Consider the following 22,441-nt stretch of genomic DNA (forward strand, 5'->3'; position numbering starts at 1 on the left):
AATGGGCAGCACGGGCTCCCCTTCCACGCAACGGCATCCCAGGAATTTCAGGCGTGTCAGGGGCAGCAGTTACCATGGGAACAAACACGCCCGGGTTTCTAAAGGCAGATGCTGATGAAATCACAGGGGACTCATAAGTGTGCTGGGCCCAGGCAGATCTCCATTGGTCCAACAGCGATCCTCTGAGCCACACCCTGCAGGCATGATCAGAACCAGCATTTAAAAAAATATGCAAGGCTTCAAGATAAGATGGAGCAAGTGGTGAAATACAAAACAACTTTATAGAGCTGAGTGGGCTGGGGAAAATATCTTATGCAAAACAGAAGCGGTGCAAGCTGCCAGCTCTGGTCCTATGCTTCAGACACTCATTTGCTATGAATACTGTGAGAGCAAGTGAATACATATATTTAAATTGTTTTATGTTGTATGTGATACATACAAAATATATGCAATGTATAAATAAGTTATGAGGTATAATAACTAAATGAACACTTGTGAACCTAGCACCAGCCCTACAGGGCCACTACCAATGGATTTCTTCTCCACGCCAGCCACTTCCTTCCCCAGAGGGGGCCCATATCCTTATGCGTGTATGTTTTTCAATGAGAGTTTTTTGCTTCACTGGACAATTCCCCCTGGGAGCTACCTACGGACTACAGTGGAAGGTTTTAGTTGTTGTTTTGGGGGTTTTGTTTTGGGTTTGGTTTTGGTGGTAGTGGTAAAATCCTTTGTTCTGAAATGTTTTCAGACCAGAGCCTCCTCCCTGTGGTCACTCTGACTACAGCTAAGATTGTCCTTCCTCTTAGATAAGTGTTCTCAAAGTGCTTAGACTCACTATTTCCCTGGGAGCGGCGTCTTCCTCATGGAAATGAAGAACATTTTTCAAACAACATATGGATTTCAAAGGTGCAAATACATGAACTGTAAAATATGCACTCACTTTTCTACTCCTCCCAGTGGCTTCCTCTAATGTTTACTGAGCATTTACTAAATGCCCAACATTGTAAGCATTTTACGTTCCCTAATTTAATCCTCATAACAATACTACACGTTACGTTATCATCTGCATTTTATGCATGAGAGAAGCAAGGTGCAGAGAAGCGATCATTTGCCCAAGCGCACACAAGGTAAGGCAGAGCCAGGATTACCTAAGCCCCCAAGGCCACAGAGCAAGGCCCACAGTGTGACTCATCACTCTCCTTCTTAGACTCTGTACAGGTCTCTCACTCCCCTTCGGTCCCTCTTCCTCCTCCATCAGACCTTCAAATGCTGGTGTGACCCAGGGCTGGGCTCAGCGCTCTCCTGACTGGAAATGTTCCGCCTGCATGATTTTTAAAATCTACACTCATGACTCCAAGTGGAGAGGCCAAGGATCCTGAGCACTTGATCTCAGCCTCGGGCCTCTCTCCTGCATTTCCAAGCTCACCTCAAACTCACCACCTGACACACTGGAGTCATCTTCTAATGCTCCTCTCTCTGTGACCCTCTCATGTGGGTGGGACCACCCCTAGCCACCATCCCCACAGCTCAGTCTCCTGGTTCCACAGATGAGCCCTCTAGGCCTTCTGAACCTCTCCCATCCCATCCCATCCCACCCACCCATCCATCCATCCCACCCATCCATCCATCCACCCATCCATCCACCCCACCCATCCATCCCACCCATCCATCCATCCATCCCCCATCCATCCATCCCACCCATCCATCCATCCCATCCATCCATCCATCCACCCATCCATCCACCCCACCCATCCATCCATCCACCCATCCATCCACCCCACCCATCCATCCCACCCATCCATCCATCCATCTCCCATCCATCCATCCCACCCATCCATCCGTCCACCCATCCATCCATCCCACCCATCCATCCATCCCACCCATCCATCCCACCCATCCATCCATCCCACCCATCCATCCACCCCACCCATCCATCCATCCATCCATCCACTCCACCCATCCATCCATCCATCCATCCATCCCACCCATCCATCCATCCCACCCATCCATCCATCCATCCCACCCATCCATCCATCCATCCACCCATCCATCCCACCCATCCATCCATCCATCCATCCATCCCACCCATCCATCCATCCCACCCATCCATCCCACCCATCCATCCATCCATCCATCCATCCCACCCATCCATCCATCCACCCATCCATCCACCCCACCCATCCATCCCACCCATCCATCCATCCATCCCCCATCCATCCATCCCACCCATCCATCCATCCATCCCACCCATCCATCCATCCCACCCATCCATCCCACCCATCCATCCATCCATCCATCCATCCCACCCATCCATCCATCCACCCATCCATCCACCCCACCCATCCATCCCACCCATCCATCCATCCATCCCCCATCCATCCATCCCACCCATCCATCCATCCCATCCATCCATCCATCCACCCATCCATCCACCCCACCCATCCATCCATCCACCCATCCATCCACCCCACCCATCCATCCCACCCATCCATCCATCCATCTCCCATCCATCCATCCCACCCATCCATCCGTCCACCCATCCATCCATCCCACCCATCCATCCATCCCACCCATCCATCCATCCATCCATCCATCCCACCCATCCATCCATCCCACCCATCCATCCACCCCACCCATCCATCCATCCATCCATCCACCCCACCCATCCATCCATCCATCCATCCATCCCACCCATCCATCCATCCCACCCATCCATCCATCCATCCCACCCATCCATCCATCCCACCCATCCATCCCACCCATCCATCCATCCATCCATCCATCCCACCCATCCATCCATCCCACCCATCCATCCCACCCATCCATCCATCCATCCATCCCACCCATCCATCCATCCCACCCATCCATCCATCCCACCCATCCATCCCACCCATCCATCCATCCACCCATCCATCCATCCCACCCATCCATCCCATCCATCCATCCATCCCACCCATCCATCCATCCATCCCACCCATCCATCCCACCCATCCATCCATCCCACCCATCCATCCCACCCATCCATCCATCCCACCCATCCATCCATCCATCCCACCCATCCATCCATCCCACCCATCCATCCATCCATCCCCCATCCATCCATCCATCCCACCCATCCATCCATCTCCCATCCATCCATCCCCCATTCATCCATCCCACCCATCCATCCATCCCACCCATCCACCCACCCATCCATCCATCCCACCCATCCACCCATCCGTCCATGCCACCCACCCATCCATCCCACCCATCCATCCATCCATCCACCCATCCATCCATCCCACCCATCCAACCAACCCACTCATCCATCCACCCATCCATTCCATGACCTTCACTCTTGAAGTCCAGCTGCCAGCACTTCACATCCAGGTTCCTGCACAGCCTTCTCATAGAGTTGTGTGCTTCCACACGGCCCCCTGGAATCCATACTCCCCGCAACAGCTAGACTAGAAGGATCTCTCTAAACAAAACTCCAGCCCTGCCTCTCTGCTTGATGATTACCTGTAGCTCTAATCCTAATCCTATGAGTGCTGAACTTGGAAATGGGGGACATCACAAGCTAGCTATTTTACCTTAAGCTTGAAACTGAGTATCTCTCTCAACCTCAGGTTCTCCATTTGTAAAATGGAGAAAATAAGATCTCCAGACCTTCTGAACCATCAACTCTGAGGGTGGGGCCCAGCAGCATGTGTTTTAATAAGGCCCCTGGATGACTCTGATGAATTCTTAAGCATGAGAACCACTGGTACATTCTAATTCACAGTATTAATCACACATACAAAATGAGTTCTTCTGGAGAATAATTTTTGTGTGGCTTCAATTTTCATCATCAAAACAACCAACTGTCTACATGAAAACTCTCCTAGTCTGCTCCTAAAATACTCTGGCGTCAGTCATGAGAACTTAAGTAAATCCTGTGATCACTTTGAATCTCAGTTTCCTCACATGTGAAATGAGAGGAGAAAACTAGAAGTGAGGTCGGCAAACTTCAGACTACAGGCCACTGCCTGTTTCTGTATGATCTGCCAATTGAGAGTGATTTTTACATTTTAAAATGATTTTTAAAAATCAAAAGGAGTATAATATGTGAACACTGCATGAAATTCAACTTGCAGCGCCCCTAAATAAACTTTCATTGAAACCCAGCCATGCCCATTCATTCACGTTTTGTCTATGGCTGCTTTTGCACCATAACGGCCGAGTAGCTGCGACAGAGACCATATGGCCATGGAGCCTACAATATTTATTACCTGACCTTTTAAAGTTTGCCAGCCTCGGGGCTAGAAGACGACTACATTCTCCTCCAGCTCCACATTTCTACAATCCTATTACTTTACAGATTTTACTGTGTTCCTGTCTTCAAATATCACTAGCTATTTACATAGCAATACACCTAGTCAGCAAGTTGAAGTTTTGAAAATGCAATTACTGCTCTAGGTCATTAATTCTAGTGAATAAACCATGTTAATGTAAAGCTGTATTACTTTGTTCCAACACTTAACCATTGCTGCGGCATTTTACATAATTCCATCTCGTGAACGAGGTCCTATCAGTGAGAACAAGCAGTGTGCTGAGGCTTCCGGAACACGCTCTAGCCCATTATCCTTGCTCAGAACATTAAGGCACTTTCTTTTTTTTTTTTTTTTTTTTTTTTTTTGAGACAGAGTCTCACTCTGTGGCCAGGCTGGAGTGCAGTGGCACAATCTCGGCTCACTGCAACCTCCGCCTCCCGGGTTCAAATGATTCTCCTGCCTCAGCCTCCCAAGTAGCTGGGACTACAGGCACACACCACCACGCTCAGCTAATTTTTTTTATTTTTATTTTCAGTGGAGTTGGGGTTTAACCACGTTGGCCAGGATGGTCTCGATCTCTTGATCTCATGATCCGCCCACCTCAGCCTCCCAAAGTGCTGGGATTACAGGCGTGACATTAACGCACTTTTAATGGCTGGTTTGCTGTTTACATTTCCCGTGCCTAAAGCTACCCTATTCAATAATGGTTTCAATAAAGGAATTCTTCCTGAGGATCGTGCAGTGGGGAGGGGGTACCACCTTCAATGAAGAGAATGTATGTCCTGTACTGCCCCTTTCCTGGCTCATTCTCTCAGATTCCTAACTAGCCTTGGCTGCCTGCAGAGGAAGAACAGGGGGCTCCTTGGGGATGCCCCCAACTGATGGGGGGATCAAGTCCTGCTCTTCTCATGAAAAGAATCATATTATGTTAGGGCTGAGAGGCACCTTAGAGAACATTCAGTTCAGCCCATTATGGTGAAACCAAGAAAGTATAAGTGACTTGCCCAAGGTCAGGCAGCCTGTCTGTAGTAAATCTGGCGCTAGAGCCCACATCTCTTGACTCCAAATCCAGTGAGCTTTGCAGCATCTCAAAATCCTTTTTTGAAACGCCCGACATTCTTCTATTCCATGTCAAACTTGAGAATTTAAGGGAAGGACCCTGAGAGAGAGAACACCCTGGGTAACCTTCTGGGCAGCAGCTGACACCAGCTCATTTTCCGAGGCCTGGGGGCGGGAGAAGAGAGAAATCCCTAGGCCAGGGCTTCTCCAATGAGCTCAGTGAGGAGAATCAGACTTGATTTTAATTCTTTTAAAATTTCCAATCTATTGTAGACTAATGGTTTTGTGGAGTACAATAAAAAGGAGGAAGCAGTGTTTGATTGCTTTGAAAATTTCTGACTCAATTTCAGTTCTTGCCTCATCCCAGACCAGTAACAGTTTGAGGACCGTACTCTGGAAACCACACTCTGAGCCACATTGATCTCATCCACAGACTGATATTGGCACAAAGGATGCAAAAAAGGAGGCCAGAAGCTTGGAAGACCATGTTGGGAAGCTCACAGTGCCACAGTGGCCCCCAGTGAATGGGCCCATGGCCAAGGGGACACTTTCAGCTCTTCAAGCTCCAGCACTGCTGCCACTGACAGGAACCTAAAGCCTCTGACAATATCACCGAGGCTCTTCAAAGACCAACTTCTTAAAACGGTGCTTCTACCAAAAAGGAGGCACAGCTTCATCTTAGGGCAATTAGATCTGTTGTATCACTACCTTGTAACCTTCTTAAAATACAAGTGCTATCTAACCAAGGCTGAGTTTGTAATACCTTTGGAAGACTGGGCATGAATAAAGGATCCTGACACCATGAAACAGGAGTTGACACGTTATGTATCTTAGACTTTGAAGAACCTAGAAGACCATCTGCCTGAAGCAAGAGTTACCTTAATCAGCTTTGTCTCAAGCAAGAACAGAGTAATGGTGAGGATAGCCCCACTGTGCAAAGGAAATGGGACAGAGGAATGGAAATTGTTGAAAATCAGAATCTTTGCAGAGTAGTATCTATGCTGCATGTGGCTCAAGGCCATACAGAAGCACCAGCAGGAAAACCCACACTGCCACGCACACTGTACCCTACCTCACCCTAAAGCCGTCCTTAAAAATGGGTTTATTTGGAAATAATGTCAAACTTATAAAAAGTTGCAAGAATATTACAGAGAATACCAACATACCCTTTATTCAAATTCACCTACTGTAATAATTTTGCCCCATCTGATTGATTACACTCTCCTGCCTTTCTCTCCGTGTGTGTGTGTGTGTGTGTGTGTGTGTGTGTGTGTGTGTACGGAACCAGCTGACAGTAAGCTGCATGCACCATTGTCCTTTTATCTTATATGCTACAGTGTGTATTTCCTAAGGATAAAGGCATTCTCTTACAGAACCACAGTATATTACCAACTACAGTCAATTTCAGATTGATCTAATAGCTTCATCTAACCTACTGAATTGGATTCTAATCTTGTTGACTGGCCCAATAATGTTCCTTTCTTCCCACTCCAGAAAAGATCCTTCATACTTAGTTGGCATGTCTCTATTTAGACTTCATTAACCCAGAGTGATTACAAGCCAGTTTTATTTTGTTGAATGCTATTTGCAATTAAATTACCAATAGTCTTAATGGAAGACATGGAACTATCAGACACATGGAGGCCCTGTTCAGTTGCCATCTTGGGTTTGGGGGGCACACTGCTGTGTTTTCAGGAAGTTTCTGTTTGAATGGGGACTTCCTGGTGCTCCCAGAGACTAAAATCCTCCTGGTGTGGTCCCAGAGTATGTCACGTTCCACACTGTGGTGAGGTCTTCCTCAATTTCCCTCATATTTGACCATTCTTGGGATAGCCAAACGAGCCACAGAGGTGTGATGGCATAAGATTGGGCCCACGGCAGCTAAGTAACCAGATTCAATCACCACAGCCCACTTATTGGCACACATCTTAATTAGGTTTTAATGCAAGTAATTTGATAACAACTCCTGGCCATCCACTACAGAACTGTCAATGCTGAAAGCTTTTTATTTAGCTCCTCTTCTGTCTAAACCAAGGCAGCCTCCCCGCTGACCCTTGTCAAAGAACCCCATCTGCTGGTTGCCACGGTAACTGAAGGCAACCAATTGAGCTGAACAGAGTGACTCAGAAATAAAATCTGCAGCCAAAGGAATTCTGCAAAGAGCAATAAATCATTTAGTAAAAGGGGGTCCTCCACACACTGATGAGTGTTGGGATAATATGATGGCATAACTCTTCCAGCTAGAAGGTCCATGACAGATCAGAGTGATTAGGCCTGCTGGAGGGCTCATTTGGTTTCTAGTGGGTTCCAGCAGCAGACGAGATGGAGCCTGCCCAGTTGTGTGCCACTGTGGGGGAGAAGGAATACGCGGAGTCAATTTTTAATATTTGGGCTGCAAAATTTTGCTTTTTGAGGAGTGGCAAGAGAACCAGTCTAGGCTTCCGACACCCCTTCCTCTATTTTTCAAAAGTAGCATACATTCACAGAATGCCCCATTTTAGCCCAAAAAAGCACCTTGAGCCTTGAGGAAGGTGACAAAGAACAAATACCAAGATTGCTTTGGAATATGCCAGTTTAGCACCATCTCTCTGTCATCAATCAACTTTAGGTGTTCCAACCAGAAACCCTCTGTGTGCATAAGCCTTGGGTCCTCGCGAAAGCAGGGGAGAGCCTGGGATTCAACTCAGAGGCCCCAGAGGATCTCTGAGGATGATCTGAGAGCGGGCGAGGGGTTTGTCTCTCTCCAGGACTGGGTCAGTGTTGCTTATGGAGCCCCATACACATCCTTCCCACATTAAGATTTCCTGAGTAAGAGGCGCCGGAGGGAAGGGGGAGCAGGGGCCTTCTTCCAGGCTGCTCCCGGTTACAGTACACAGTGGCCCCTCACCCCTCACAGCACAGGCCATGGGTCCCAGTCACAGCCCCCACTCCTGGTGAGCACCTGCTGGGTAGACTCGGAAACCCCTGCAGGCAATAGAAAGACCCCCGCCCCAGACATGCTAAACCATCCAGACAGTATTCACTGCTATATGCCCGTCTCTTGGTTGTGTTGGGAGAAGCAAAGCTTAGTGGCGGCGGTAGAACTGCCCTGATAGCAAATGACAACAGGAGAGGGGCTGTAGGACAGGGCTTAGGGCCTGTGCGTGTCCGGGAGGGGCTGCAGGACAGAGCTTGGGCCTGTGCGAGTCTGGGGGCGGCCTGCCCTGCCAGCTCCTCTCCTCCCAGGCTGAATGCCACCTTTTACAGAGGTGCATTGGCAGGATCCGGACATTGTCCCAATCCCTGACCCACATGGCAATGGGTACCCTATTACTAAGTCATCCCTAGAGATAATTTTCTGCTTCAGAAAAGAGCAACTGCTAAACAGAAGGTAGATTTTTCCCCGATTGTAAATGCTGCCAATAAAATGCTTCAGTCTCGGAGTTGAGTGAAATTCCGTTGACGGAGTTAGGAGCAGCTGTGCACGTTCAGGACGAGCCTCCTCCCTTACTCAACCAGTCCGAGGAGGAGCGCATCTAGCCGAGCCCTCCGCTGCCACGCCGCGTCCCGGGAGCTCCCAGCCTGCCTTCCACCCCACGCTGGGCAATTGTGCCTCTGCAGGTGGAACAGACCGCAGGGCTCCACGTGCGCCTCCCGCACGCCAGCACCTGCTCTCGGGCCACCGCGGAGCGCTCCAGGCAGGAGACACCCCTCTCCCTCGCCGGGCAGGGTGGCCTAGGCGGCCAGGTCTCAGCGCTGCCGGGCGGTGCACAGTCCTCTCGGCCTCCCCGCCCACCCAGACCTCCCGGCGGCTGCTTCGCCTCTGGATACTAGGCCCGGGCTCGGCCGAGCCCCGAAGCCGCGCGAGAGGGCCTGGAGCCCGCACCTGGAGGGCAGCCGGCCGGGGCTTGGGGAGGCTGGGTGTGGAGCATCTGGCTCAGGCGACTCCACGGGGGCTCGCAGGGCCTCTGGACTTTGGCAGAAGGGAGAGGATTAAACTGGGATGACGGTTGAGAGGAGGAGGTGGGTGAAAGCTTCATTAACTCCATGCTCACGTCCCAAGTTCTTTCCCCTGAGAGGCAATGAGTAAAAAGGTTGATTTCCCCGCGATGGGAAAGGTGCTGTGTGATTGCATTTGCTTTTCTTACCTTTTAATTCCTTATTTGTAAACCAATGAATCATTGTTTGTCAGTGATCATGAAGGACTCAAATTTTAATAAACAGGAAAAAAAATCTTGGCTAATAGGCCAAAGAAATACTGCAACCCGTTTACATTTCTATGTTAGTGATTAAGCTTCTCATGTGACTTAATTGAAACTGGCAAGGATCTTGAGAACTCAAAGAAGTACTTCTCCCCCCATCAACTCTCCTCCAATAACCAAACTCATTTTTAAGACCCCTCCTAAAAAGTGCCATGGAAAATGGAGCTTCCTGATTCCATAAAAATATTTTCAGTAAGTACTGCTTCATGACAGTTGTTCAGACTTGAATTCCCTTCCCCTCTTTACAAAGTTACCGTTTAGTTTCACTTCTGAGCCCTACTTCCAATTCTTTGTCTCTGCTCACTCTCCCGCTTTCTCCTCCATATTTCAGTTCCCAGACACTCTTGAACTTTTGCACACGCTGCCAGTTTGAGCCTGCACAGAATAATCAGTATATTAATTCCACTCGGAGACAGTGAGATTTTTCTAACACAATCTGCCCAACCTGAACTCTTTCCTTCAGAAACACTTCGCCTTTAAAAAGAAACTTCCCAGCATGAACCTCATAAGAAGCGACATGTAACAGACAGTGCATGTGGCGCTGGGCATGCAGCTCAGAATTAAAAGAGAATTTTTTACTTTGTTTCTTCAGTGCCATGTGCATAATGTACATGTGGATGAAACTGACATCAGACATTTAAAGCAAGAAGGGGGAGGGGGAGGGGGATGTGATGGTGGCGGGAAAGAGAGAGAAAATATGTTGATAAAAACAGTAACTTCTGTTAATCTACATTTTTCAGTCACTGTCTTAATTAAGAATGTTAGGAAATATGTTGCAGTTTAATTGCATTGTTTCAAGAAATTCTAAGACTGACAAATTTGGGACCATGTACACTTGGAAGGTAAAAGAGATTAAAGTAGGGATTTCTTCCAATTGGTGGATAACAATCAAAATTATGCTTTCTACAGACACACCCCCCACACCCCCGCAGAGATCCTAAACTCGGAAGACAAAGTAAGAATATCCTAGCACTTAACATGTTCAGCATGAAATGAGCTCTGAAAATTTAAAAACGTGTTTTAAAACCTATGTATATGAGATAAATTTTAAATACAAAGAATTGACACAGGAGAAACAGTACTTTATCTGAAATTTCTGGTTGACATTTATGTTTGTAGAAAATATTTATGAAGGAATTTGGTAACAATCTTCAAGTGATTTTCAGATGACCTTGTTTAAGATAGTAAAAGTTGTTTGCTGGAGTCACAAGTCCATAAAAATAATAACAGTTTGAAGACACTTGAGATTTCTAGACTTGTGTCCTGTTCTCCTGCTGGAGTTCAGTCACACATTCTCCAGGTTTCATTTCTTTTTTTTGAGGAAGCCTTTGCATTGTTCCACAGCAAATAAATTAGAATGTATTTTCATTGCTCGAAGTACCTTTGAGGGAAGCTGCAATAGGCATGACAGCTTCCTATTTCCCACAGTTGACCATAGGTGACTCATTTTCAGCCTGGACACAGCTGACCATAAGTGAATTCATTTTTAACCTGGGTGCTGCATTTCTTACTTGCTTCCGTTTTTGGGGTCCTGGGCAGTTGGGGTCATTGCCTGTGAGAAAGGAGGAAGGGCACTCTGCCCCCATGGTGTGCAGCACAAACCAGGTACTGACCTCTTTCTCCAGCCCTGGACTTAGAAACAGACAAACAAAAATGCCCACCAGGTACTGACCAGCTACTCTCAGGGACTCAAGCTGATGACTTAATTCAAACTGGTTTGATGATTTAGTCAGATAAATGGACAGGTTCTTTGACTGAATCAACTAGCCATTTTATCTTCCATTAAGCACAATGTATGACACACCTGGAGCCTCAGGCTTCGTTATCTACCCCAGAGAGGAGGCAGACCTAACTATTTCAGCAGCTAAAGACACTGCACTGCACGTGCCATGACCCCGAAACATCAACAAAACAAGATCTGTTTGCCCTAAAAGGCAGCTGAAATGTCCAAAGAGCCTTCCTATGAGAAGAAACTCACCAGATCTGTTCTAGTTGTGAGGTCTCACTGCTTCTCCCGCCTCCAGCCTCCCAAAATAAGAATGGCCTGAGAACCTGACCACAGTTGAAATACTGCCCATGTGTTGCCAGCCTCACAGTGTTTCAGTTCTCCAATTTACAGTATATTCATACAGTATTTAAATTATGTATTAGAGAGTAGAATCCTGAGGTCTCAAATTGCTGAGTAAATGGCACCTGTGACCTCATAGTCCAATGCTTTCACTAGTATGAAATTAGAATAATTTTTTTTAATGCCACACGAGGTCCAAAATAGTGATGCTACATATTTATCATGTGCTTAACACCTAGGATGATGTAAAACTCCCAGTTTACTCATTAAGAAATGCAAGATTTTCCATCTCCTGAGGCTTCTGGGAATTCTGATGGGTGGATACATCATCCTCCCTCCACCCCCCAACCCCTAATAGCAGGGCAGCCTCCTGCAAAAAGGCCTTTGTCAAGAGGCACGAAAAGCTGGCCTGCTGAGCCCGGACCCCCGTGGAGGGCCGAGGGAGAGGACACAGAAAGGACTGGGGCATTATTAATTACCAGATTAGGGACAGAGTAGAGTTCAGGCAGACACAGAGGCAGACAGAACCCACGAGCGTAATAAGTTGAAAAGTTCCGAGTCTAATCTCAGAGTTCGAAGAACATTAAATGAAGAATACATAATACTGGGGGAAAAAAGGGAAGCAGTACCCGCCCGAGGGCCAATTGCCTCTCCAGCAGCGGCAAGGCTGTTCCTGGGCTCGCAGGACCATTTGTTCCATTACACAATCTCCTGAAGCCATTTAGAGAGAGCTCAAACAACTGCCTGTACCAACACGACACATGGCTTCCCATCCCGACTCTGCTAATCCAGACGCTCCAACCATCTTTCCTTAAGATGCCATATGGTTGGCAGAAGCCTGTAGATCTAGCAGCACATCTGCTTGTACGTTTCTTCTTCCCTCCATCCCCCAACAAAAGAGGGATCGAGAGACAGACTGAGGGGAGAGCATGCTTGTGTACCTCTGCCTATACAGATATTTCTTCTTATGCACTCTAACAACAACAACTATGAAAGAGATGACCAGGAAGTATTCAGGGCTCGATCATTTTTAACTAGAGAACATAGCGATTTTTCTTTTGCTTGTTGATGCTATAGAAGAAGATGAGAAAAACAAAGGGTGGACAGTCTCCTTTCTCCCAAGGATGATGACTTTAAAATCACTTCAAAGCTCGCTCTCTCTGGGAATCCTTGTGATGCTGTCTTGCCACAGGAGGGGGACAGCACCCTTGCCTGAATCTATTTCTTCTCTTCTTTTCGGTCAAGGAAGACAGACAAGCTGAGAAACTAGCAGATACCCAGAGCCTGCTTTGTTAGCAAGCACAGCACGGCTGTATGCTAATGAGTCGGCACCGACACAGGGCTTTTTTGGTGTGATGAGCAAAGATTGTTGACACCGTTGAAATCCTGGCTCTCCTGGCCTGTGAGTGCACGGGCTGCTTCCTTGGAATCCAGCCCCCAGTGAGACAGGCTGCAAAAAAAGAAGAAAAAAAAAAAAAAGGAAAAGGAAAAAAAAATTCTACTCTCCTAATGACTGAAATCTGGCCATTTGTAACTTACAGCAGTTGGGAAAAGTGGGGGCATTAGAAAAATATTCCATCAGGCCAGGGATCAAAAAGACACAGGTGAAAAGTATGGGTTTCCTCTGAACTAGAAACGAAACCTGGTGAGCACATGTGAGTGATGACGGCCAGGATGCTTTAGGAGCAAAAACCCAAAAGGCGGAGTGAGGGGGATTCTGAGGCCCCAGCCCTGTTGGGGCAGCTGGAGCACTTGCGCCACATCTGGGCAGAAGGCACTGCACACATGGGACAGCCTCGTTGGTGGCTTCATCTCAGTCAGGTGAAAGGCGAAGCATCTAATCTCCTTGTAAACCTGTTTAGACCTTGTGTTGTTAACCAGACATGGTTTTTCTTGTGTGTGGAACTATGATCCAGTGAAAAAGCAAAGCAAATATTCTACTGTTGCTATACTTTTTTTTTTTGGTAAGAAAGAAGGGTGGAAAGGGGAGTTACATGTTTTGAGTATGGGGCATGTTATCTGAAGTACCCCTTTACTTGCCAAGAAACTCTGAGAGATGGGTATTATTATTCCAGTTTAATAGATGAGGAGACTGAGGCTTAGAAGACTAAAAACAAACAAACAAACAAACAAAAACCAACACTTTCGCAAAGCCCTGTAGCTAGGAAGGGACCAAACTGAAAAGGCCATGCCTATCTCCTTACAATACGCTAGGTTCCAGATGCACACATGCACTCGCAGGCAGATACATTACCTCATGAATATGCCCAGGGTCCAATATGCCAATCTGAGCAGATCACTGTGAGCTGGTGAGCAATAAGCTAGTTATCATTAGTATGCAGGCAGGGGCATCAAATTGTAAATTCAGTTTACTTGTAATCCACAATATGAATGAAAATTCATGTAACTGAAATGTAAAAACATGAGGAGTGACTGAAAAAGCATTGAAAATTATAATAAAAATCAGAATTTATCCATTCAAAAAAGTATGCCCTTCAAATTATTCACCTTGAGGACAGCATGTATATTTCAACCACACTGCCATTGCCTAGGACTCTGCTGACATGTTCTTTTATTTGGAACTGCCTTCATAGCCAAGGGCTTAGTGGTACAAATATCTTTTGTAGGTAGCTACATATACAAGTTTGTGAGTGAGGATGTATTAAGTGCATTTCATCAAAATCATACATTTTAACAAAAAAACCATGCCATGGATGCTATACTACTCAAAAAAACGACAAATCAGCCTAAACTAGATAATATGAGTCCAATTCAACCGTTAATAAAGTCAAGAAACTATTATTAGCAATTCTCAAGGTTATCATCATTGATATGTGGCTTTGTAGAAGGATAAATCTGAATTTAAAATAGATCTGGGTCGAAATCTGAGCATGATCCTAAGCAAATCCTTGTAAGCCTGTTTTTTCATTTGCTGTATAAAATAATACTATGTCTCTCACAAGATTGCTGTGAGAATTGGAGAGTATATAAAGTGACTGGTGCTTAGTAGATCCTCAGTAAATAAACATATAATCATTATTATTTTCACAGGGTGCTTCAGAGCATATACGAAGTACTTTTCACATACATTAACTCAGTCAACTCTGAAACCCAGCTCTGTTATGTAGGAAGTTTTTCTTCTATCTAATGAATGAGGTAATTGTGATTCAATAATAAAAACAGCAAAAGCAATAAACAATATGTATTGAGCTCTTTCTATGTGCAGTTACTGTACTAAATGCTTTGTCAGCCATTTTATTTTTATTAATTAATTTTTTTAGAGACAGGGTCTTCCTCCGTCATGCAGGCTGGAGTGCACTGGCATGATCACAGCTCACTGCAGCCTCAAACTCCTGGGCTCAAGTGATCCTCCCACCTTGGTCTCCCAAAGCACCGAGTTTACAGGTATGAGCCATTGTACCTGGCCGCATTTTAAAATCTTAACATCAGGCCAGGCACGGTGGCTCATGCCTGTAATCCCAGGACTTTGGGAGGCTGAGGCAGGTGGATCACCTGAGGTCAGGAGTTCGAGACCAGCCTGACCAATATGGTGAAACCCCATCTCTACTAAAAATACAAAAATTAGCCAGGCATGATGGTGGACGTCTGTAGTCCCAGCTACTCGGGACACTGAGACAGGAGAATTGCTTGAACCCGGGAGGCGGAGGTTGCAGTGAGCCAAGATCATGCCACTGCACTTCAGCCTGGGTGACAGAGCTGCCTCCGTCTCAAAAAAAAAACAAAAAACAAAACACTTAACATCAACCCTTTGAAGAAGGTATTATTGATAATATTATGATCCTCATTTTATGGACAGGGAAACTGAGGCTAAGAGATGCTACAATATCTTGCCTAAGTTCACAGGGGTAGTAAGTGGTAAAGCTGGAACACAATCCCAGGTCTGTCTTCTAAACCTATTATTGCAGCAACGGCTGGAAAATCCTGTGCCCTTTTGTCCATACAACAAGGTCCTTGGGTGGAACTCACGTAGAGCTACTGGGCATTTGATAAGGAAGTTTTGTAGCACAAAAATCCTTGTCCTTACCAAATTTCTGTGTATGCTACCAAACTTTACAGAGTTCATGGTTCAATCATCCTATGTATGTTGACATACACTCATACATGTGTATGAATGCTGGGTGCTCCCTACAGCATAGTTAAAAATTAAGGCAGTGTTCTTTATAAGATGGCAGGACGTGACATGCGTTTCAATGCTTCACACACAAATACACACCAACAAAGCTGTCATTATATATGTGGAATCTGATTTAACATAACTAAAATTGTCAGAAATTTCTTATCAAGAGAATAGTCTTTCAGTAAAAATGAACTATCCAGAGAAGCCTTCCAAATCAAAATTATTTGCAAAGGATGCTAGAACATTTGGAGGTTCCTGATCAGATGCTGATATGAAGAAATGTAAATGGGTGGATCTCAAATGTGGATTTGCGGTGCACATATGTGCTTAACCAGACAACTCTCTCCAAATGAAGCCACTGGGCTTCTCTTGTGAACTCTCCTCTTGTATCTGATGATAGAAGAAAAGGATGCTGGAATCTCAGCTGGGTTGTTCTCTACCATTCTGTTCACTCCCTCACTGGTGTCTCCTTTATCTGACTGGAGCTGGACTGATTGCTATCAGCCAAGTCTCTCTCACTGGTTCTCTCCTCTGGTACCACAGCTTCCACACTCCTGATTTCACTGCTGACTTCAATCCAGTTCAAAGTGGAACATGGAACAGGATTTAAAAAGACAAACAAAAAAATGAAAGCCTTTGCTATCCCTCCAGTGCTTCCAGATTCATCAATCTTTGATCACATAATCAGTCAGTGGTCAATAGCAGTGTCCAGGAGGGTCTACGCACAATAGGTTGTGAATGGAGATGTGTTACTTGGAATTTAGCGCTGTTTGGGCACAAGGGGCCCCCCAGGTTTCCAACTTTAAGGGTATAAATCTTGAAGGCATCTAGAAAGGATTCTGGAATGCAGCATGAGGAAGCAGCACTCCTATCCCTCCAGAGTGGAGACCTGCATATTAACTGCTCCACCCAGAGAGAGACCTGGTTCCCCAGTGGGAGACACTGTCAATTATCTGCCTCTCATTAATTTAATAGGCTGCAATAGTCCCGGGTTGTACCGCAAAAACAGAAGTATTGTCATATTCTAACTTTGCTAACAGTACGGCAGAATGAACTTTCCCTGCCAGACTTGAGCACCTTCCTTAGTCAGCTTGTCTACTCTTGATAGGACCTGTGTAACATCACCTCCCAGGCATAATACAGGCTCATTTCCTATTACAGGCTGCTTCCTGTGCTGGACACTTTAAACAATTCACCTAGCTAATGTTTGTTGAGTACTTACTATGTGCCCTGCACTGTTCTTAACATTTCTGTGTAATAACTCATTCAATCCTTGAGAGAAGACTGTGACACAGGTAACACGACTGTCATAATTTTACAGATGAAGAAGTTTACTCCCATGTTAAGTAGCTTGCCCTAAAATCGCATAGCACAGAAATAGTAGAGACAGGATTTGAACTTAAACTGTCTGAGTTCAGAACCTGCACTGTTAACTACTCTTCTCTCTAGTGAATCTCAGAGGCATTAAGTAGGAAAGGGTATGAGGCCCAGCCTACCAGCCATGGGAATCTGTGACATTTAGCCTCTCTAGACCTGAATTTCTTCAAAGTAAAATTTAATTTTAACAATACTTCTCCTACCTACATCACAAGGTTGTTAGAAGATCACATATATCAAATAAATCAAATATTGATATGTATCAAATGCCAGTTCTCACCATCTTCATCAGGGCCTCATAAATTGCCATCCTTTGGGTGTTAACTGGGGCCCCCAAAATGAAAACCAAAGTCCTTTGCTTTGCCAGTTGAATACAGGAGCAAAGACTAGCTCATACTGCGTTGCTATTTCAATGCTTTTACCAAAATGGTCTCAAATGAATTGAATAGGTAATGAAATTAGCCAGCCCCACTAAGATAGAGAGTGAGAGTCTGCCCTAGAATAGGCTATGGAAAAATGAGCGATATCTTCTCTTCAGAAAGCCCTGAGGTCATGCTAGTCATCTGCCTGTGGTACACCAGGATATTACAAATAATACCACAACAATAGACTGAACACAGTTAACATGATGAAAAGGCAGATGAGATTATACATAAAAAAGAAATGCTGCCTTTCTGTTAGAGACAGAAAAAAGTGTTAATACAAATGAACAGCTGTTTGGGAAGAAAACATCATTTCCAAAACCCAGACAAAGCTCTATTTATTACATTTCAGAGACATTTAAATTATAGTGTCTGAAAAACGATCCTATCATGGGTATCTGTGACACCTAAATTATCTGAAAATCTGAAAGGTTAAGCCGAAGCAGAGGCTGTGTGAAAGACTAACATACAGAAAATTCTTTTTTCTCAAAGGATGAGGTGAATAAATCCTTTGCATGGGATAACTGAATGAGTACTAAGTTTCAGGACTAAACTTTTTGAATATCCAATAGAATATAGTACATTCAAAATTGATTTAAAGATGTTAATGTATGCTCTTCCAAAATTCTAAAAGCCAAATTCACGACTCCCATTGGCCTGTTGCTGTTCCTGTGTTCACGCTGGTTCTCCTGGCTCGCTACTGCCTCCAGCTCCAGGCCTGTCTCAGATGCTCCACAGAAGGCCTGGTCAGCTCTCTCTGCTCACAGTGCCAGGCCAGGCCTATCATGGGAGGCGTTGGGCATGGCAGCCACTGAAGCAGGCTTGGGCAGGAATTTGTTCCCACCAGCCCCGACCCTCCCAAAAGAGACCATGACTCACCCATGCCTTTTCCATGGACTAGCATGTACCCAGCCATCTCTAGGCATTTCTAGAGAATAAACTGTCACACTTTAGTAAAAAAATTCTGGCTAAGGAAAAATAAAGGAAACTGTATTTAGTTGGCTCTAGGGAAAGTGAAACAATGATCAAATGATTGATCACACTGGGAGTCACTGTTACAGTCCAGTAGAGGTGGAATGCTGTATCTTTGTCCAGTCGATTCAATTAAAATACAGACATTAGAATGGAAAAACAACACACAGAAGAATACCCAAGTCTGTAATCACCTGTGACATGTACTGGAGCTTTCAATCTAGGTGTCCTCACGATGGGGTGACCAGGACTTGAATGCCAGTGGGTCATCCAGCAGGAGTCTCACTCACCCTATGCAAGCATGCCTGCCTGCCTGCCTGCCTTTTCCCTCATCGACTTCTTGTTTATTGTCCTACCTTACTTCCTACACACCTCACATGGTGCTGTGCAGCTCAGTTAGTCTGCGAGGGCTTGAGATTTTTCTGATGAAAGGTGTTATGGTGTTATGTAAATACACAGTATTATTTTGTCTTTATTCCAGCAATACTGGTTTGAAATAGTTCAATGTGTGTAAATATGTGTAATAATGTGTATTAATTTGATTTTTTTTTAGCAATTCCTTGGCATCCCAGTTAACTAAGTGGCAGCAACCTTACTTGCCTGATGAAATATTAAGTATAGTTACAGAAAACTATTAACTGGTCTTTGTGCCTTTCAAATCAAATGCTAACTATATTAGTCTTCTAAGCACTTGTAATAATCTGCTTGAATACTAGACAGAATTACCAAGTTGTGACCTCCCATGAATAAAACAGAGGTATATGCAAAGGTTAAGGTTCATAACATAGCAACTAGCCCACCCCAGAGGATGGGAACAGGTGTGTAAGCTCCCCGAAAACAATTCGTGTAACTGGAAAACCTAAGTGAACAACATTCAGAAAAAGCACCACCAATGCCACGACATGCTTCAAACTCTAATTTACAAAAATCACTTTTAGGATCAGGTGTCAAACAGGGCCATGTTAATTGTGATAGCCACTTTTGTTCCCCTCTAGGAACAGCATTTCATCCAACCATGTTAACAATTTTGGGTCAAGAGGACATGAGCACAGCAACCCAACTTTCTACACAAGGTTCTGAATGAAGGGTTATTTTCAGCCTTCTCTCTAGCCAATGGCACCTACCCCTGCTGGCTCTCACGGGAACACCGAGAGTTCACATCCATCCCTTGGATGGGTATTTCCAAGAGATTTCATGATTTAAACAGTCTATGTGGCCATGTGCCCTGCTGGCAGAACGGTCTCATTACCCTCCCCGTCAAAGATGTCGGAGTGCCACCCAGGCAAACAGAGTCAACGGCGCAGGCTCTGGACTCATCACAAAGACAGGGAGAAGATGTCAGTGGATTACTAAAAAACTCAAAAACCTCATCATATGTTGAATTTAATGAGTAATATTACCATGGATTACATTTTTGTTACATATATTATTTTTTCCCTCCCAAGATAAAAGTCTGGTTTTAGACCCATACCGTGAGTGGACTGTGCTATATTAGGCATTATAGGAAGCGGCTTCCATCAGGCTGGTCTTGGGGCTGGACAGACACAGGAGCAGCCCTGGCTGGCTGGGCAGTCAGGAGGTCCAGCAAGGCACAGAATCATGTCCTCATATTGGGGATGTCAGGGCTGTCAGCCAGAAGTCATGTGCTTCTTCTCATTTTGGGTCTTAAGTCTAAAATTGTTTTCTAAAGTGTGCAATCCAAAAAAAATTAGAAGAGAAAGGGCCTTATTCTCCTCTGCATACACTGCCTCTCCCTAGCCATCAAGTGTTGCCACTCTACAGAGCTCCTCTTGGCCTCCTCATGCTTACCTGTTCCTTCTTCTGTGCCCTACCCATGGCTCTTACCACAGTGCACTATGACTGTCTGCCTCTTGCACTAAAATGTTAGCTCCTTGAGAGTCAGGACTGAATCCTGCTGGTACCCATAGCATCCAGCACAGTGTCCAACACATGCAGCTGTTGAATGAAAGAATGCATTTTTAAGGACAGCATCAGTGGACTTGACTGTGTTTTGAAAGCTCCTATTGGCCCTGGATCAGATGTCACAGGGTAAGGGGAAAGATTTATTTATCTTTTAAAATAAACGGCTTTCAGAGAACCACTGACAAAACCATTTCCACCTTTGGTGGAAGCAGAGAGTTGGTTGCATGTGTGGCAGTCATATACTTTTTTTGTCTTCCAAAGGGCCTAGGGTTGTTTTTTTTTTTTTTCTGCCAAAAGATGAGAGAAGGCAAATGTCTTGGTGCAGAAAAGGCCTTGGGGACTTTCTAGGTAAATAATTTCACTGGCAGCAGCTGGGGACCCAACAGCACTATGATATTGCTAAAGCTGTTTAAATGCAGTGCACACATAGACGCTGGTGTCTTCTGGCTGTACAAAAGGTAGGAGTTTAAAGATAATGTGAAAAAAAATACAATGTAAATTTGTTCTACTATTCATGCATTCATTTTTGCTCAGCAAATATTTTCTGAGCACCTACAATGTCTTCTTTACTGGGCGTTGGGATACAGTGGAGAACAAGACAGCCAAGATTTCACTCCAAGGAGGTTGCATAGTTGTTAGCAAGATGACATTTGTGAAAAGGATGTGTCTATGACAGTGTTAGGAGGGAAACCTCACTGGTTACTGTCCTTACCTTCACAGCCACACAGCCCCTTACCTAAAAAGATATTGCTTTCTGTCATGTCTTTATATGCACGAGATGACTTTTGCTATCATTTGTTTATGGAGGGTTATTTTTAGAGGCAGGGATGATAGGAACGAGAACACTGGAGCTCACCACTCCAAAGGTTCCTCCTCTTCTAGATCATGCATCCCAGCTCCTGCAGTTGGGTGAGCCAGGTGACTTGAGTTCTGGCAAATGGGGAAGGGCAGAAAGTAGTGGGCTCAATCCTCGGCCTGGCCTCCAAACCTTTCCTGCAGCCCCCTTCATTCCCTCTGTGCTACACTGATGCAGGGTTGAGAAGTGGTGGAGAGAGGGTAAGGTAAAGTGAAATCTTAGAGTAAAGAACCAATGGGATAAGATCTCATTCCAAAGATGTTGTGTTTCACTTACCTGAAGTCCAAGTACCTCTTATGAGCTCTGATCACAGTGGCTACCAAAATATATTAGGTATTAGCCCTTCCTCTCAAAGAGGTCATGACCCATTTGGGCTCGGAAAAGACCTTTGCACATGGGAAAAAGCAGTAAATATGTGTGTGAGGGCTGTGGGCCAGGTGGAAGTGAATCTTCTTAGAATTGAGAAGAGGAATTCATCCAAGAAAACATCTCCCTTGACTCTAAAGCTCTGTATAGTATTGAGTTTTAAAAATGTACCATGGTACATTTAGACGCACCAATAGTCCAGAAATAAGGAATGGGATGAAAATGAAACAGACTGCCTCAGTGGTAACAAAGGTTCCAATGAAATAAATGTCAGAACTCAGCAGAATGGTCATGTAGCTCAGCTCTGTCTGACTGTGCCAAGAAAGAGAAAACATCTCTCATCAGTGCAAATTTTTTGAAGATGAAGAAAATGGACTTCTGAAGCCTCTTAAAGACTCTGAAAGTCATGCCACAGACACAGTTACAAGGAACTGGTAACTCCTCAAAACCATGCTGTGGAATTAAAGCAAAGACTTCAGATGCTACTCTCCCCAAACAGAATTCATGGGGACCTTGAGGTCAGTGACACCTTTCAGAGCACAGACTGGAATAGTCAGAGTGACCCAATGTACTCTCCCTTTGATCAACCTTATATTTGACTGCATTTTAGTAAATTATCCATGTAGTTGTATTTTGACAGCTCTCTTTACAGCAGTAAAACAAAATGTGTGCATCGCAAATGGCAAAGATTCAAATTTCAGCTATGTTTATCCAAAATAGCGCTGAA

General features: G+C 45.2%; 1 protein-coding gene across 14 annotated transcripts in view; it reads right to left on the reverse strand.

The window, feature by feature from the left end:
- SDCCAG8 (SHH signaling and ciliogenesis regulator SDCCAG8) overlaps positions 1 to 22,441 on the reverse strand; it is a 245,554-nt gene that overhangs the window by 17,645 nt on the left and 205,468 nt on the right. For 3 of the 14 annotated variants that reach the window (XM_063707266.1, XM_063707262.1, XM_063707273.1), the window contains exon 17: positions 7,503 to 9,967. The exons of the other annotated variants lie outside the window; for them this stretch is intronic. In XM_063707266.1, coding sequence (XP_063563336.1) covers positions 9,856 to 9,967 — 112 coding nt within the window. In that variant the 3' untranslated portion in view covers positions 7,503 to 9,855. Of the gene's footprint in view, positions 1 to 7,502; positions 9,968 to 22,441 lie in introns of those variants that run through there. 14 annotated transcript variants of the gene reach the window in all.

The sequence above is a fragment of the Gorilla gorilla genome, chromosome 1 (assembly GCF_029281585.2).
Source record: "Gorilla gorilla gorilla isolate KB3781 chromosome 1, NHGRI_mGorGor1-v2.1_pri, whole genome shotgun sequence".
In the NCBI taxonomy this organism is placed as follows: domain Eukaryota; kingdom Metazoa; phylum Chordata; class Mammalia; order Primates; family Hominidae; genus Gorilla; species Gorilla gorilla.